General features: G+C 36.4%; 1 protein-coding gene across 2 annotated transcripts; it reads left to right on the forward strand.

Annotated features, from left to right (window-relative positions):
• Positions 1 to 251: 251 nt before the first annotated feature.
• LOC109474711 (arylsulfatase B-like) lies at positions 252 to 15,267 on the forward strand. 2 transcript variants are annotated; one of them, XM_019775070.1, is made up of 9 exons: positions 252 to 611; positions 766 to 888; positions 1,135 to 1,225; positions 3,344 to 3,530; positions 4,240 to 4,430; positions 12,583 to 12,790; positions 12,986 to 13,226; positions 13,438 to 13,601; positions 14,427 to 15,267. In XM_019775070.1, the coding sequence occupies exons 1-9, from the start codon at positions 448 to 450 to the stop codon at positions 14,690 to 14,692; spliced, it is 1,635 nt and encodes a 544-aa protein (XP_019630629.1). In that variant the 5' UTR covers positions 252 to 447; the 3' UTR covers positions 14,693 to 15,267. The 2 variants fall into 2 exon arrangements, with proteins under 2 accessions (XP_019630629.1, XP_019630630.1); XM_019775071.1 differs by lacking the exon at positions 766 to 888.
• Positions 15,268 to 16,819: the final 1,552 nt, after the last annotated feature.

Here is a 16,819-nt window from a genome sequence, read left to right on the forward strand (position 1 = left end):
GACATGGGAACCCACACGAGGCCCATTTCAGAACTTGGCCTCCTTTTTCTCAACGGTAACTAGCCAACTAAAAATCATATTCAACCATTTAAGGATTCCCGATTTATTTAGAGTACAACAAAAAAGGCAAACACAAAAGGTCAGCTCCAGTCTTGTAAGAACCCTCACGAAGCCCATTTTTGGTCTTGATAGTGCCCATCACAAAGACAACCTGCCCACCAAAAATCGTGATCCTCGGACCATGCCTTTAAAATTTATCGTGAATAATCTGCCAAACAGTACAAAAACGATTTTATAGCCTTCTGTCGAAGGCAACAACCCACCCGTGCTTGTACGTCAGCTTTGTATTAGGGAATTAAGGCACGCAATAGAACACGTGACGCAAGAATACTAATGAGATGCGTCTCGAAAACCAAGAGGTAACAATAGCGCCAACTATATTTTCAAATGGCACCACCACCAGGCGGTCGGCGTGTTTCCTTTATACGGTTTGGTCTGTTACACCGCAGAGCGGTGGTTTTCTGTGCCTTAGTTGCTATATTCTTTATTTTAATGCAGTGGGCAAAACTTCCTATTAATGTGAGTTACTCAAGACGGATCACGTCCAAAAGGTACTACCAGTCTTTGTTGTTGTTGTTGTTTAATTTTTGAGTGCTGATAAATCATACCGGAGGATAACTAACATGATTTTTAAGATGCACTAAATACATCGTTTCTATTTTGTCTTTGTTATTTTGACCTTTCTAACAATTTATCCATTTTAAGGATTAAAACTGTTTCCCGACCGGCGATCAACAGGCCCAATATTGTATTCGTTTTGGCAGACGACTATGGATGGAATGATATTGGTTATCATGGCTCATTTATTCGTACACCGAACCTGGATAGGTAACAGGTTATTTTCATCCAACGCTAGTAACATCGAGCTGAGCAAGTCATGGGGTCAAATAAGTCCAGATGTAGTTTTGTGAGGCATTTGAATCTATGGGAATAATACATTTACGCATATCCGCCGACTAGTTACCCTTAAAAATAAGATGAAATTAGGGTAGATAAAAAGGCTTTGGGATGTGAGAACATTTTATGACAGATGTTCAGCTGGAGTTGTATTAATTTTTTTTCGATATTATCAAGCCTGGCATCAGAGGGAGTTAAGTTGGAGAACTACTATGTCCAGCCTATATGTAGTCCGTCAAGGGAGCAACTAATGACAGGTAGATACCAGGTAAGGTGAATTGATGATATGATTTAATGCAAAACAACCTGGCAAGCATTTAAGTTTTCATACGATGTTGCTGTGTTAACCCTATTCTGGCTTTTTTGTACATTCTGAGATCAAATGGGAAAGGGACTTTGGAGGCCCGCCACCTATAATTAAAAAACTACTTGGTCCACCAATTTTTTAGAGAATGGTGTACAAGTAAAATTAAATAATAATAATAACTTGTCATTGTGACGTAGTATGACGTGTTCATGACATCATTCTGTCATTTATTCTATATTTAGGCTAATTTATAAACGTCAGAATTAGTCTCACCCAAAATAGGCAATCTTTGGACTTCTGTATCTTACACAAAGTAACAGACATTTTATTGAATTCAACATATTTTGTTATCCAACAAAGACATTTTATGACTAACAAAGAAAATTATAATTTTTTTTCCTTATCTGCATGGAAATGAGTTGCAGCAGACGTTTAAAAATAGCCCGTTTGTGTGTAAAATACCAAAATTAATGTTTTAACGATCAATAGCTGAAGATTAGACCATTGATTCAAATAGCTCGCCTATAGATCAAATAAGAAAAGAACCTCAAGCTTCCTTTATGTGACAAGGAAACCTTGCCTGTTCTATTTGTATTGCAAAGCCCTTTACTATCTTGCGGGTGGGAGAACTGCCATCTATGAATTCAATTTAAATTCACATTTTTGCCAGCATTTTCCTGCCACGGAAATACTATATTGATCTATGAAAAATTTGCAACTACAACTAACTAGATATGATAAGTGCACATTTGTCTTATATTTGTATTGTATTCTTATATGTTTTGTCTTACATTAATCTTATATTTATATCCACTATTGGAATTGAACTTTTTGGAATGTAACATGGTTGGCAATATTCACACATTATGTTACACACACACTTTGCCTTTGTACGTGCAGTACGGATCTGAAATTCAGTCGTTGGTGCCCTTATGAAGGTGATAGGCGGACGCTAAAATGTCAAATATTTTAATATATTGTGGTTAACAAAGATCATTCTTGTCATTTTTTTATGGGTTCACCACACCACGAAGTGGTGGTGAACCCATATTGCTTTTTCTGATGTTTCTTCTTCTCCTTCTCCTTCTCCTTCTCCTGCCATTTTTTAAATGGATTCAGCTTCTTCACTTTAGGGCCCAAGGTCCTGAAATTTGGTATGGAGGTACAGTGGGCAAATACCCCTAGGCATTTTTTAAATTATTGTGATACAGGCTTTTAGAATGGTTTTATTTGAGTTTTTTGGCTGTGTTATAGCAAATGTATTACTGTGTTAGTGTGCCTTGTTTACCACGTTTGGGCATGAGTCATCACAATGGAATGCAGGGCATCAACCAATAGGCATGCAGCTTTCCTCTATACTTCTTGCTGATTGGCTGTTGGGATTTAACTTGATTAACACCTGCACAGAGCATTTCCATACTGACAGTATGTCTGTATTCAAGTGTTTTGGTAGGTATTTCAAGCTTTCCTGCTCCAGCATTGGAATGCGGGGCATGGACGTTTTTTTTTATTTTGAAAATCAACAGTTTGCATTATGCAATTAAAAATCCTAACCAATAAAGTAGGGAATAGCTATCCAACTGTTGTTTTAGTTGTTAACTGTTGTTTACTTCATATTATAGTTATATCAATGTAAATCATTGTTTTCCCTTGTGTTTCTCATTCTTTCCCTGCCATGTCGTAAAATGTGGTGAACCCATCGCTGTATTTGCTCCAAAGCAAATATTGGCCTTTCTAGTTTTAAATCTTTTTTTATAATGTGTAGGTGTTTCTATATTACCATTACATTTTTATTTTGGGTTAATTTAATCTAATAATTTCAATGTTTTCAAGCCCAAACTCATGTCACTTTGAATGTTTTCAAGCACTGCCTTCCACTAAATGTGTTCCACAAAAAGACACAAATGACTAATGAAAATTATTAAGCCTGACTTAATCTTTGCAGAAAATTTGAAAAATTTTGATTAATGTTTGAGAACATGTACATCAAATAGATTTTTAGACATATTTCCATGCAAATTGATAAAAATATGGATAATTAAAAAGTTTATGTAAGTGCAAAATAATGTTTGTCCCCAGATTCACTATGGACTACAGCACAGTGTCATTATGTGCGATCGTCCGCATGGTCTTCCACTGGATGAAGTGACCTTACCGCAACAACTAAAAAAGAACGGATACTCGACATACATGGTTGGCAAATGGCATCTGGGATTCTTTAGAAAAGAATATATGCCACTGCAAAGAGGATTCGACAGGTTTTACGGTGAGGACTTACTTGAAATAAGAACATAAAAATTCAAGGTAGCACATTTTCTGCATGAAAAACGAAGTTGGAGTTAATATTTAGGCTAAGATTGTGTGTGAATGTGTCCGTGTCAGTTAGTGAACAAGATAACCGAAAGAATGGCTAAATGTATAAGGAGAATTTAACTGATCTCCAACTCAAGAAAAATGATTTACCGGAATTTTCGATTACACACTTTTAATAAGATATAACTAATACTAGAAATAGCTTGTTGACCCGATGGCAACTATTCTAGGAACTGCAGTGGGACTTGTATTACATTTTTGTTGAAGAAAGTTTATACTAAAATAAGTTTACACTTGGTTTGCGCAGTTTAGTCATAGTCTGCTTAGACTGACTGACATATACACTGAGATATAAGCAATGATATGTAATTATGCAAGTGAGTTTTTCTTTTTGTCATACATATAGTACGCAAATATAGTCGTTTGAGAAAGATAACGTACATTTATTTCTAAGCCTTGAGATCACCAAGCTCTGCTTTCTTTTTACTTGAGTTCTTATCAAATCATAAGTAAGTTGTAACTCCGGGACAATTTTTTCTTGGCTACAGTTTAAATCATACCACTTGACCCAAAAAAGAATTTAAACAGGCTATTCCAGTACAACTTTATCCCAAAATTAGTATGATAAGATATTAAGGTCTGTCATATGTATTTATATACAGGCTACTTGACTGGTGGCGAAGATTATTGGACACATCGAAAGCCAAGCCAGTACTCAAAGGATCCCTCGGAATATCAAGGACTAGACTTGCGGGACCAAGATAAGCCTGTCTTGGACCAAAATGGAACGTACTCAACCCACCTGTTCGCTTCAAAAGCAATTGAAATGATCTCGAATCATGATCATAGCAAGGTAACTAATTAACATAAGAAAATATTCAAGTAATGATATGTAATAATAAGAAAATTATATACAAGCACCATTTTAAAGGGGCATTATGTGACTTTTTGACAATACAAAAAGTCTACATACCATTCTTTTCTTTACTTAGTACGTTGACTTAACCCTTTAGGATTCCGGAATGATACTCGTCAACAAAAAAGACAACAGCCTTGCTCCTTTATAAGCTTAGAAACCTGTGAATGATCTTCTCTTCGAACCTCTGGCCACACCGCACATGTTGTATTGTCCAGGCCAGTGGTGTGGCGCATGGCCTAACTCCCAGTGGGGCGTCAGTTGACAGCATACATTTGGACCTTTTCCTATTTTTTGGTGCATAAAAGACAAAAAGAAGAAATACCCGATTTTTGAACCCTCTTCAGACCGAGTGGTCTTTTAAGGCCCGCGCCAACTTTAATCTGAAATAGCGCCTGAACGGCTTGAGCTAGAACCATCAAATTTGGTGATCTTTCCTAAAATGTATCTGGTAAAAACTATATTAGTTGAATGACTTTATGATTTTTGGTGTTGCCATGGCAACGGGTTTCTGACAGGCAGTTTTATCGGAAAAATCAGTAGTTTTGTTTAAAGCATAAAAATTTTCTGGGTTTTATTTTAAAGAACACTTCCTTTCTGGCATTAATAACATCTTACATGATTAAAGGTAAGTTAAATCATTTAATATTAATAATATATGCTGATTTGATGACGTCATCGGTCAAAATCGAAGATGGCGGACCATATTTATTAGCACTGACGTCATAAGAAGTCATAATTTCACCAAATTTTTAGAATTTAATTTTATTAGTATACCATTCTCTAAAAATTTGGTGGCCATACGATAAGTGCATAAAAAACATGTATGAACGGAAATAAAGTAATGTATAAGAACGCCAGTGTATCCATTATGTTTGAAAGCCGGCTGTGGTCCGCCCGGACCCCAAAAAGGAAATCAGATATAAAAAATTTTAGAAATGGGGGAAACTGAGTTTTCTGTACCGTATTGAGGGACAGGGCTTCATACCATTTGTTGTTAACCCTTGCGGTTGACGAATTATACAATTTTAACCCTCAACAGAACACCTTCCCGGACTGATTAATCTGTACACCTGGGGTCGGCGCGGACCCCAGAACAGTTTTTGGCTAATTTTTAGAAATTATCCACATGCTACCAGCTCAATTGTTTTGCAAACTGATGTGGGAACCTCTGTGTCCACATTACATACAAAAATCATACATTTTGAACTTTTCTATTTTTTGGTGAAGAAAAGAAGACAAGAAGAAATACCCGATTTTTAAACCCATTTCAGACTGAAGGGGCTTTTAAGGCCCAACTTTGATCTCAGATAGCGGCTAAACGGCTTGCGCTAGAAGTATCAAATTTGGAGACCTTTCCTAAAATGTCTCTGGCAAAAAGTTCATATTAGTTCAATACTAGTAAGTTGATGTTTTTTTGTGTTGCCATGGCAACGGGTTTCTAGCAGGCAGTTTTTTGAAAATAGAAGTAATTTTGGTTTAAACAATATTTTTTATATAAAGTTTTATATTAAATTACACTTCTTTTCCAACATTAATAACATCTTACATAATTAAATATAAGTTTAATCATTTAATATGCATAGAATATGCTAATTTGATGACGCCATTGGTCAAAATCCAATATGGTGGACTATATTATTAGCTCTGACGTCATATGACGTCATAATTACACCAAAGTTATTAAAATTTAATTCTATTACTACACCATTCTCTGAAAACTTGGTAGACAGACGATGAGTGCATAAAAACATATAAAAACAGAAATAAGGTAATGTATAAGAACGCCAGTGTATCCATTATGATCGAAAGCCGGCTGGGGTCCGCGCGGACCCCAAAAGAAAATCAGATATAATTTTTTTATAAATTGTAGAAACGGAGTTTTCTGCACTGTATTGAGAGACAACTTTGTTGGTGACAATTACCTAAAATTTCAGAAAAAAATCTTTAGAAACAAAAAAGATATTACAGAATATATAGTGCTGGGGTCCGCGCGGACCCCAGGTGTTCTGTTTAGGGTTAATCATTGATTTTGTAAAAAAAAAAGAGCCTCAGTTGATCATATTCTCGACCCAATGACAACCTTATCTTAACAAAAAAGGCTATTATAGCACTTCCTCATAAATTATGCAAATGATGTCATAATTTAAATAAATTATGTTTATTGATGTTCACCTTCACTTAACTTCCAAATGTGGCAAGTATGAAATTCCCAGCAGTTACAACTATCAAATTATAAAAATATGCCATTAATTATGCAAATCTGGTCCTTATTTACAAAATCTATATTCTCAGATGTTTTTCTCCTTCTCAAGTAGATGTCACAAGTGTTTCATTGTTCTATTAGCGAACAAAGCAGATTTATAGAATTTCCTCATTAATGATGCTAATTAGCTCCTGATTTCCAAAATTGTCCTTTAATTATGTCAAGCATCACTTCAACTGCCTACATACTAAAAATCACGACAATCCGTCAACCGGTTCTTGAGTTATCCTTCTTCGAAAAAATTTTAACAAATGCTCCTGCAGTTCTAGAACAAGCCGCTAGGGGACCTAAACTCATGTCACTTCTTTCCTATCCCAAGAGCTATCTGCCAAACAAAATGACCCTAGCATGTTCAGATTACGAGATATTAAAACTTAAAGTTCTGCTGCGGTAAGAAGGAAAGCCGCCAGGAGGCCCAAAATTTAATCATTTCTAGGTCTCAGGAAGACCTACCCACCTACCAAGTTTCATCCCAATCCATCCACTGCTGCTCGGGTTATCTTGCTAAACCACATACACACACACACACAAACACAAACACACGGACAAACGCTACTGAAAACATAACCTTCTTGGCGAAGGTAAAAACAGCTATCAGTTAAGGATTTAAAACATGAATCATATTCAGAACGTGTTTTTCTTTTAAATACGTTTAAATATATAGTTTAAAGAGCCCTGGTAAAGATCTTTTTCCTCGAACTCTTATTGGTATAAGTGCCATGTATAAAAGGAATTACTGATTGACTCTAACATACTTTTTGGGAACATTTTTTTCAATACTGTACTCCACTGCACGCGGATTATAATGCGTAAGGAGACGACTTTCTTCTGGTGGTCTTGTACAATTAGACTTGTCCTTTTACACGGGCTTATCCAAACGTTGCTACTGTTTTTTTTAATTGGGTATAAGTCCTTTTCACTTTACAGATTCGCAGAAATAGCAAAAATGCATCGGTATTACATGGTCAAACAAGAGTTCCACGATCTCATGCCTTCGCTAAATAATGTTAACCCTTCCGAATGACGAATTATATTACATGTATTTTAAAAATTGACTAAGTAAGAGCCTTATTTGCATGGGTTACATCAGTTGATTATATTTTCCACCCAATGACAGCCTTATCTTAACATAAATGCTATTTAAACACTTCCTCATAAATTATGCAAATGAGGTAATTTAAATAAATTTTATTTATAATGTTTACCTTCACTTAACCTCCAAACGTCGCAAGTTCCCAGCAATTACAACTATGAAATTATGAAAAAAAAATCATTAAATATGCAAATAAGGTCTTTATTTACATAATCTATATCCTCAAATGTTTTTCTCGTTCTCAATTACATGTCAGCTACAAGTGTTTTATAGTTCTATTATCGAAAAAAGCAGACTTATAGAATTTCCTCATTGATTATGCAAATTAGCTCCTGATTTGCATAATTGTCATCTGATTATGCCATGCATCATATTATCTACGTACATACTAAAAAACACAACACCCTTCAACCTTCTTGAGTTATGCTTCTTCGAAGATGGGCCCAAACATGTTAAACTTCTTCCGTATTCCAAAAGCTATACCAACCAAAACCCTAGCATGTCCAGATTGCGAGATATCAAATCCGAAAGTGTTGCTGCCGTACCAAGAAATGCCGCCAGGGGGGCCAAAATTTAATTATTTCTAGGTCTCATCAAGACCTACCTACCTACCAAGTTTCATGACAATGCATATTAAGCTGTTCATAGACAGGCAGACAAACAAACGGACAGACGCTACTAAAAGGAACCTTCTTGGCGAAGGTAAAAATACCACGAAACTAGATGTGCCACACTGAGAGCACACTGACGTATCATATTTTCTTGGCTATAAACACGCTGCGGTAGCAGGTATACCGCCTCGCTTGTTCACTGGGCAACATCATCATCGACAATGACTCGTCTCCGAGCATAATTGTTGATGTCAGGAGTGGCCCTCAATCCTTGGGATGTCGATGTCGTATGTGACTACTTTGTGACATTTTGTGCAGAGGAAGGTAGGACGTGGGCATGGGCAAAGAAGACGCTCCTTGCGCTTCCTGCCTTTTGGCCTCAGCTTCAGTTCGGCGTTGTTCCTCCATGTGAGCCGTCCCCTGCATCACAGTGCGTCGTAACTTGGTACTGTTTTCTGCCAGGTGCTCCCAGCTGTCCTGGTCAATGGTGCAACAAAAAAGGGGGCCCTTTAGTTGGTCCCAGAAGCGGCGCCAAGAGGCGCCTCTAGGTCTTGTGCCAGATTCAAGTTGGGAAAACAAGATCTGGCGGGGGAGTCTGGTTTTGGGCATTCTACTAACCGGTCCTGCCCAACGAAAGCGGTGTCCTGCCTCAGTGGTCTCAATACTGGGGAGATAACCTCGGAGAAGAACAGCTTCGTTGGAGACACGGTCTTTTCATTTGATCTTCATGATGGCATGGGGTTTCTGCTACAAGGGAACCTTGGCGGCAAAACTTTGTTATGGGTTTAGTGCCGATTCTTAACAGCTTTAAAACTGCATAGGTAAATGTTTCACTTGCTAAATGCTAGATTTTTCTTTAAAAAATGCCAAATTTCGTGTTATCTTTTGTGTTACATGATAAATCTTTAAACGTGTATTATGTGCAACTTAGAAAAATAGAAACACCGATAAATATTCATTATTAACCCTCAAACACCCGAACATTTTTGTGACGTAAATGCCCGAATGGGGTCCAAATGGATCCCATTTGGTTTCTTACAAATTCATACTCCTTTTTGCATCCTTTCAGTGACCTTTGCACATATATTGGTTAAACATATTAAGACGTTTACTTTGGCATGGATAAGTGTTAAGAAATTCCAGCTCATTATCAAAATTTATGCAAACATAGGATGAGGCTTGCAGGCATGAACATGGGGTTGACCTTTGACGTCATATGATTGTAAAATTGTCAAACCTCTTAAAATCTGATAAAATAATTCCTGAGGTTGAGGTCACTTGGTAAAAAGCATAATATTAAAGAAACAATGCTTCCTTGAAGACATATTGAGGACATCCGAACAATTTCGTGTGTAGGAAAGTGCAAATACATGGCTGGAGTCCGTTTGGACCCCAGACCGTCTTACATCAGACTTCTGTTGTTATTTTTACAAATTTGTGCCGATCTAAAAAAAAAATTAGGAGAACTTGTAGAAGAGGTTTACTGACAAAGTCACGGGATGAATTTTTTTAGAATATAAAAAATTCAAATAGCACATGGGAAAATACGTCTGGGGTCCAAATGGACCCCGTTCGGGTGTTTGAGGGTTAAAGAAGCATTATTAATATCCTAATTGAATAAATGCTTATACCAAGGTAGAGGATGACTCGTGTTACAAATCTGCTTTATCTTCTTTAATATTTCGAATTAATACAATAGCCCATGTTAGTACCACCAGTAGTGACAATTTCTTAAACATTATTAATCAAAAAGTTTTAGGTATTTATGTTAAATTCTTTTTAACATCCTTTCTAACATCAATGCTAATGTAATCATACGACATGTTTGACCATATCATATCATATCTCAGGTGCAACATTATTTGTTCTCTTAAAATTTTATAACTACCTTCTTTTTAGAGAAAAGTTCTATTTAAACGTCTTTAATCCGTTTAGATCTTGTTTATAGGCCGTATGTTGAAACAACTGCATTAAAAAAAAATTAAAAATTGCTGATGTATAAAGTCGGCTACCGTACATGTGTATCTAAGGTGTCATGTTAAGGTCGGCCCTTTCCAAAAGCTAAATTTGTGACTATAACTTAAACACATATGTGTTAAAATGCTCACGGTCAACGAAATAAATGTCAAAATGACGCTGACAAATGTCACCAAAATGGTTGTAATTATATAATCCTACTACCGCGATAGCAGAAACAATTTGCGGAATTGGATAAATTAGTCAAAATATATTTCCCCTCTAGGATAAGCAAAATGACTGTTTTACAACCCACGTGTATAGTTACCTCCATGGCATGTCATGGCATTTCAGTTGCGCTTGTCCGTCCGACAGTCCGTCAACAAGATAACTTAAGAACGGCAAGGTGGTTTTGTTTCATACTAGGTGCGTTGGTAGGGTGTCACTAAAGCTGGAAATGATGGGATTTGGGGCCCCCTAGTGTTTTCCCTTTGTACTGCAGCGAAACTTCCCGGATTTTTTTACGTGATTTTGGGCCCCCTAGCAGCTTGTTATGGAACTGCAGGACGGTTTGTTTAAAAATGTTCGAGCGGGGATAATCAAAAAATCGTTTGACGGATCGTCAGATTTTTTGTATGTGCGTTGCTTAAGTGATGCTTGACATAATTGAAGTGCAATTATCTAATTTTCATAATTAATGAGGACATTCTTTAAAACTTCTGTATTTGATATTAGGGCTATAAAACATTTTAGTATGTAATTCAGAACGACAAGAGCATTGGCAGATATTGATTATGTAAATAAAGACCTTATTTGTATAATTAATAGAAAATCGGTACAGTTTATGGTTATAACTGGAGATAAATATATGTTAAGATTGTTAACATGTTAACATAATTTATTCAAATCAGGACCTCATTTGCACAATTTATGAGGAAACGCTAGAATACCATTAGTTCTTAATATAGCCCTGTCAATGGGTGAAAAAAATATTTATTGATATAACATATGCAAATTGTCACATGTAATTGGCATATTCGCAGTAAAAATGTATAATTAGTTAGCTTGGACGACAAACAAGAGTTGGCAAAGGTCGTAATTGCATATAACCAACAATATCGTACGTTACGTCGATGAAGGTTAGACATCCAGGTAATATGATACGCCCAAAACAGTTACTCAAGCAACTGAATATGATTTTGGAAACGGTCAGACGTTTCAGTTAGTATTCACTAGCACCTCGGAGGTGTCTATGTTCGTAAGTTTTGGCTTCGTCTGAAGTGATAATGTTGTCTGTACGGTGGAGGAGAGTTTTGATTACTGGTATTTTGTGTTCGAAAGGGTGGTGAGAATCAAAGGCCAGGTACTGATCAGTGTGGGTTGGTTTCCTGTACACTTCGAAACGAAGGTTACCATCTTCCTTTACAATAGTTGTGGTGTCTAGGAAAGGGAGCATGTTGTCATGACTTGGCTCCTGTGTGAACTTGATGTTGTCATCTATCTGGTGGATGTGGTCAAATAAATCAGCAGCTACCCTCTTTTTCAATCTGCACCAAGTGTCATCTACAAATCGAAACCAGTTGGCTGGGGGAATGCTTTGTCCATAATAGCGTACCTTGTCCATGTTAAATGATAAATATTTTACCAGTGTGTTGCATGTTACTAGGTATGTGGATAATTTGTATAAATTTTTTACAAATGACCAGGATTGTAAATGTAAGCCATTTACAGGTGGTCATCATCATGCATAAGGTTTACGAAAGCAAAACGTGTCAAGGAGGTATGAGATCGCCGAACTCTAGTTTGTTTGGTTGTGTTATAATAAAAAAAATTGGTACAATATCCCTCATTTTCGCAATTTTTTTAGTGTTTGGTAAACTTTTTTGTTCCCTGCAGATTAGTCGCTAAAAACTACCTTGTACTAAAATGTGCGTTTTTTTATATGATCGTGCATTCTTTACAAGATTTGTATGGCTTTCATAATTATGCTTGGGTACCCTTCTACGAACGCAATATAGACTGAATAATTGTGAAATACTACTGTTGTACATGATTATTAGGTGACATGAGAGTTTCAATTCTTTTACAATCAATATGTAAGCAATTTAAATTTTTAAATATAGCTGTGCTAAATTCTTTTTTTCATTCTTCATTTCCCTATAGCCGATGTTTCTCTACCTACCTTTCCAAGCGGTTCATGGCCCTCTTGAAGCACCAAAGGAGTACATGGAACAATACAAAAGTATAGAAAACACTCTTGTAAGAACGTATGCAGCAATGGTAACAGTTTTGGACGAGGCAGTTGGTAATGTAACGCGCGCCCTGAAGACCCATGGCTTGTGGGACAACACTGTATTTATCTTTTCGACTGGTGGGTTTTTTTTAACGTACTTGTATATGAAGCATACTTTTTCTATAAAAATTACCGTTTTATAGTTTCTCTACAATGCTGCTTCTTAGCCGGTATTAAATACGTGTATAATAAAAATGTGCGCGGCACTGCCACTGAGCAGTGTGCTTTGTGTTAAATGTGTTCTAATCAAATTCTTGTGATTTCTCTTCTAAGACAATGGGGCGAAGAAAGGTAAGGGTTCTAACTGGCCACTGAGAGGCTGGAAGAACACCCTGTGGGAGGGAGGAGTACGAGCTGTCGGTTTTGTCAACAGCAACCTGTTGGAGAAAAAGGGAAGAATCAGTGATGCTCTTATCCATATCTCTGATTGGTTTCCTACTTTACTTCGCATCTCTAATGGATCTTTGACCGGTACAAAGCCTCTGGATGGATTTGATGTTTGGAATACAATAAGGTACCTTAAACCGATTTAAACCAAAGTCATTAAGTACTTGCAATTAGAATGTACATTGAATTGTTAGCAACAATACAGCTATTTTTGCACTTAAGACTTTATACTATCTATATAGATTATTGTTAGCCGCATTGACAGTAGAAATTTTTTGCCTTTAGATATAGAAACAATACCAAACTCTTCTTTTTAAATGTCTCATTATTATGTACAGCACTGGAGCACTTTCACCGAGAACAGAAATTCTACATAACATCGATCCACTCAAGGCCTTGTCTTCGTTACAATTTTCTTACAAACTGTATAGCGATGTATTTAACACCTCGGTTTATGCCGCTCTTCGGTCTGGAGACTGGAAATTACTGACGGGTTCTCAAGGTTAGTGAGCGTTGCTTAACTAATCCTTATGCAGACCGTTGTTCAAATCGGTTCCTTTTGATTTAAGTTGTTTTGGGGGAGGGAGAAAGGGCAATTGGACTAAAAATAGACTCTTGGACGTCCAAGCGTATAGTCTTTGTTTTGCATAGCATAAAAGAATACTCTTACTAAAAACACAATTCCATGATCATAGTTTAATAAAGTTTAGTAAATATAATAAATAGATAAATAATATAAACAATCTATATAATAAAATTTATTTATTAAATTTGTGTACTTGCAACATGCTAAAGCTGCAGTTCGGAAGCAAATAGCTGGTTGTTTGGTGGGTAGCTAAATCGCTGTGGGTGGTTAATTTCTTGGGTGCAGGGTTAGCAAATGACTAGCAATTTTTCCCTGGAGGAAAAAAATCACTTAGTCTGGGTTCCATCCAATTTGCCATCAAATGTTCTCGGGGTTGCCGTTATAGATCGGGTGGCTTTTCCTATGCCTTTCACCACGGGATATGCGAAATCACTGGGGGTGGTGTAGTTTTCAGTTTAAATATTTTTTTTTCAAATAAGATTTAGCATGATTCTAACATCAATTACAACTAATGCGTATTTATGTCATGTCATAATTAGAAATGTATAAAGTGATTTGATGACTGATTAAATTTCATCATTTTGCATCAACGTTAATAATGAGATTCTTAGACGACATTTAAAGCAAATAAACTTTATACTAGTAATGGAAAGAACAAATATTAAATAATCAAAATAGATCATATTCTGTAGAGTACAAAATATATTAGTATTTTGTCTAAACAAAATCATCTTCTCTCAGATCGAGGAGGATGGAAACATCAAGGTCCTTCTCACAATATGTTTGACAAGCCGAAAGAGCAACCCGATAAACACATCTGGCTGTTTAATATCCGCAACGATCCCCAGGAGAAAAACGATTTGTCTGATAGGTATCCTGTCATCGTGCTAGACATGCTGGAGAAGCTATCAGCTTACAACAAGACAGCCGTCCCTCCGTTTTGGCCCCCTCGTGACCCAAGGGCGAACCCTGCACTGCATGGAGATCTTTGGGGACCATGGATTTGACTATAAGTACCAATGAAAAAACTAGTTCATTAGGCTAAGCACGTTTTATCCGTTTATAAATTGAATTCGCCATAAGACATTACATCTGATATGACTGATGGACTTTGCACTGATTGAAAAAAAACTACCCATGCAATGATAGTTTGAAATCGTATAAGCTTTTCATCTTTCTCAGATCAGTTTTTGTTAGGTCGTCAGGTTATGATTATCTTTCAAATAGTTTTTACCAACATTTTCAAAGTAATCTTTTAACAGTATGAGTATTTTGGAATATACATTTTCCAAAAGGCGTTTACTATTTTCCATTAGTGGAGTAAAAATTTGCAAGGAAGTATTTTAAATTTGATACTTCCAATGTTTATGATTTCCACACTTTCTTTCAGTTTAGAAATAAACTATCCCAGTGAGTTTGTGACGTTACGTATGTATTGTAATTTTCTTGAAAGGCAGAGGAAAGACACATATTATATTATTGGGATTTTCTTTGTGTTGAAACACACATCAGTTGATCCAAATCATGTGGTCCTCCTTGTTTTTGTTTTTTATTTTAAATATTTTGTTTAACCCTATCTAGACGGGGGGGGGGCTAAAAGTGCCCGCGGCAAATTTGATGTCACATAGCGTCTAATCGGCTAGAGCTAGAGCCCCCAAACTTGGTGACTTTTCCTAAAATATTGTTGGCAACAAATCTGTATCAGTGGAATAAGATAATGATTTTTCATGTTGCCATGGCAACGGGTTTCTGACAGGCATTTTTTGCCAAATTTATTAATTTCCATTTAAACAACAGAATTTTATGGGTTTTATGTCAAGTTACACATTGTTTCTAATATTAATAACATCTCATATAATTATATGTACATTTTATCATTAAAATGCATAATTTATGCTAATTTGATGACGTCATTGGCCAAAATCCAAGATGGCGGACCATATCATTAGCTCAGGTAAATACAGCTTATTTTCCTTGAACTTTCATCAATACTCCCATTTCTTTTTACAAAAAAAGGTTTATATGAACGTCTTTAGTCCGTTTACAATGTATTTTAGGCTTTTTCCTGAAAAAAAAAAAATATTTTTCAAAATTCAAGATTGATGATCCAAGATGGCGGATAGGTAATATATGCATGACGTCGTTTTATGACGTCACCGGTGTTGCTATGGGCAACATAACCTACATCCTAATATTCTGTCATAAACACTTTTGGTAAAGCTATGTCGTATACTGTTTAGTTTTCAGGGAATAACTTATCTAGACGGTTTTGGCCAATAAAATCACATTAATGGCGTCATAATGATGTCATATTACGTCACAACGACAAAAAAATTGTACGTATGATAAACTTTCACTAGTACACCATCCTCTGAAAATGTGGTGGTCCTACGATATACTGTAATTCTTGATTTGATAACGGTCACTTAATTATAGCGGTTTTAGCGATCACCATTCCACCGCTATAATTTCATTACCGCAACAGTATCTGATCACTTTCGCCCCCCTCCCTCTTGCCACGGCACACACACATAATCGTAATCGTACGTCAACAATCACTCTTCATGTCTTGGCCACAACATGCATACAAATTATGTACTAATGAGTCACACAGGAAGAAGCAAAACAGTGATGTTCTTCTAGAAATAAAACATTTATTATACAGCATAAAGTTTGTCGTCATTCTTTTTACAAATGCAGTGCGTAAACTTACAGTACTCGCCACACACCAGTACGAACAAGTGCCGTTACGCTTTGAAATTCTACAGCTTACTAGTACTTACTAGTACTAGTACTAGTCCTTACATGGTACTGTATACTAAAGTAACGTTACAGTAAATACAATTTCTGGAGATTTGTACAAAAACTACAACGTGTTTATTCAGTATCTTCTCGAAAGAGTGTTGCAAAATCCAGCGTCACCCAAGCGTTCAGACAATAACAAACATGATGGCGTCACATGCTACGTAGCTGCAACTCTAGAAGTACAAACTACAAGTCAGAAATTTGTGGAAATGTACGAATGAATTTACTAGTAATACAGTTCAATGTCAACGTTAGAGAATATCGGACCTTCTGGATGGCGTCCCGGATGCCTGTGCGCATCCGTTCGTGAGTTCTGAGAGGGGGNGGGG

The sequence above is a fragment of the Branchiostoma belcheri genome, unplaced genomic scaffold, assembly GCF_001625305.1.
Source record: "Branchiostoma belcheri isolate BF01 breed outbred unplaced genomic scaffold, Haploidv18h27 scaffold311, whole genome shotgun sequence".
Lineage (NCBI taxonomy): Eukaryota > Metazoa > Chordata > Leptocardii > Amphioxiformes > Branchiostomatidae > Branchiostoma > Branchiostoma belcheri.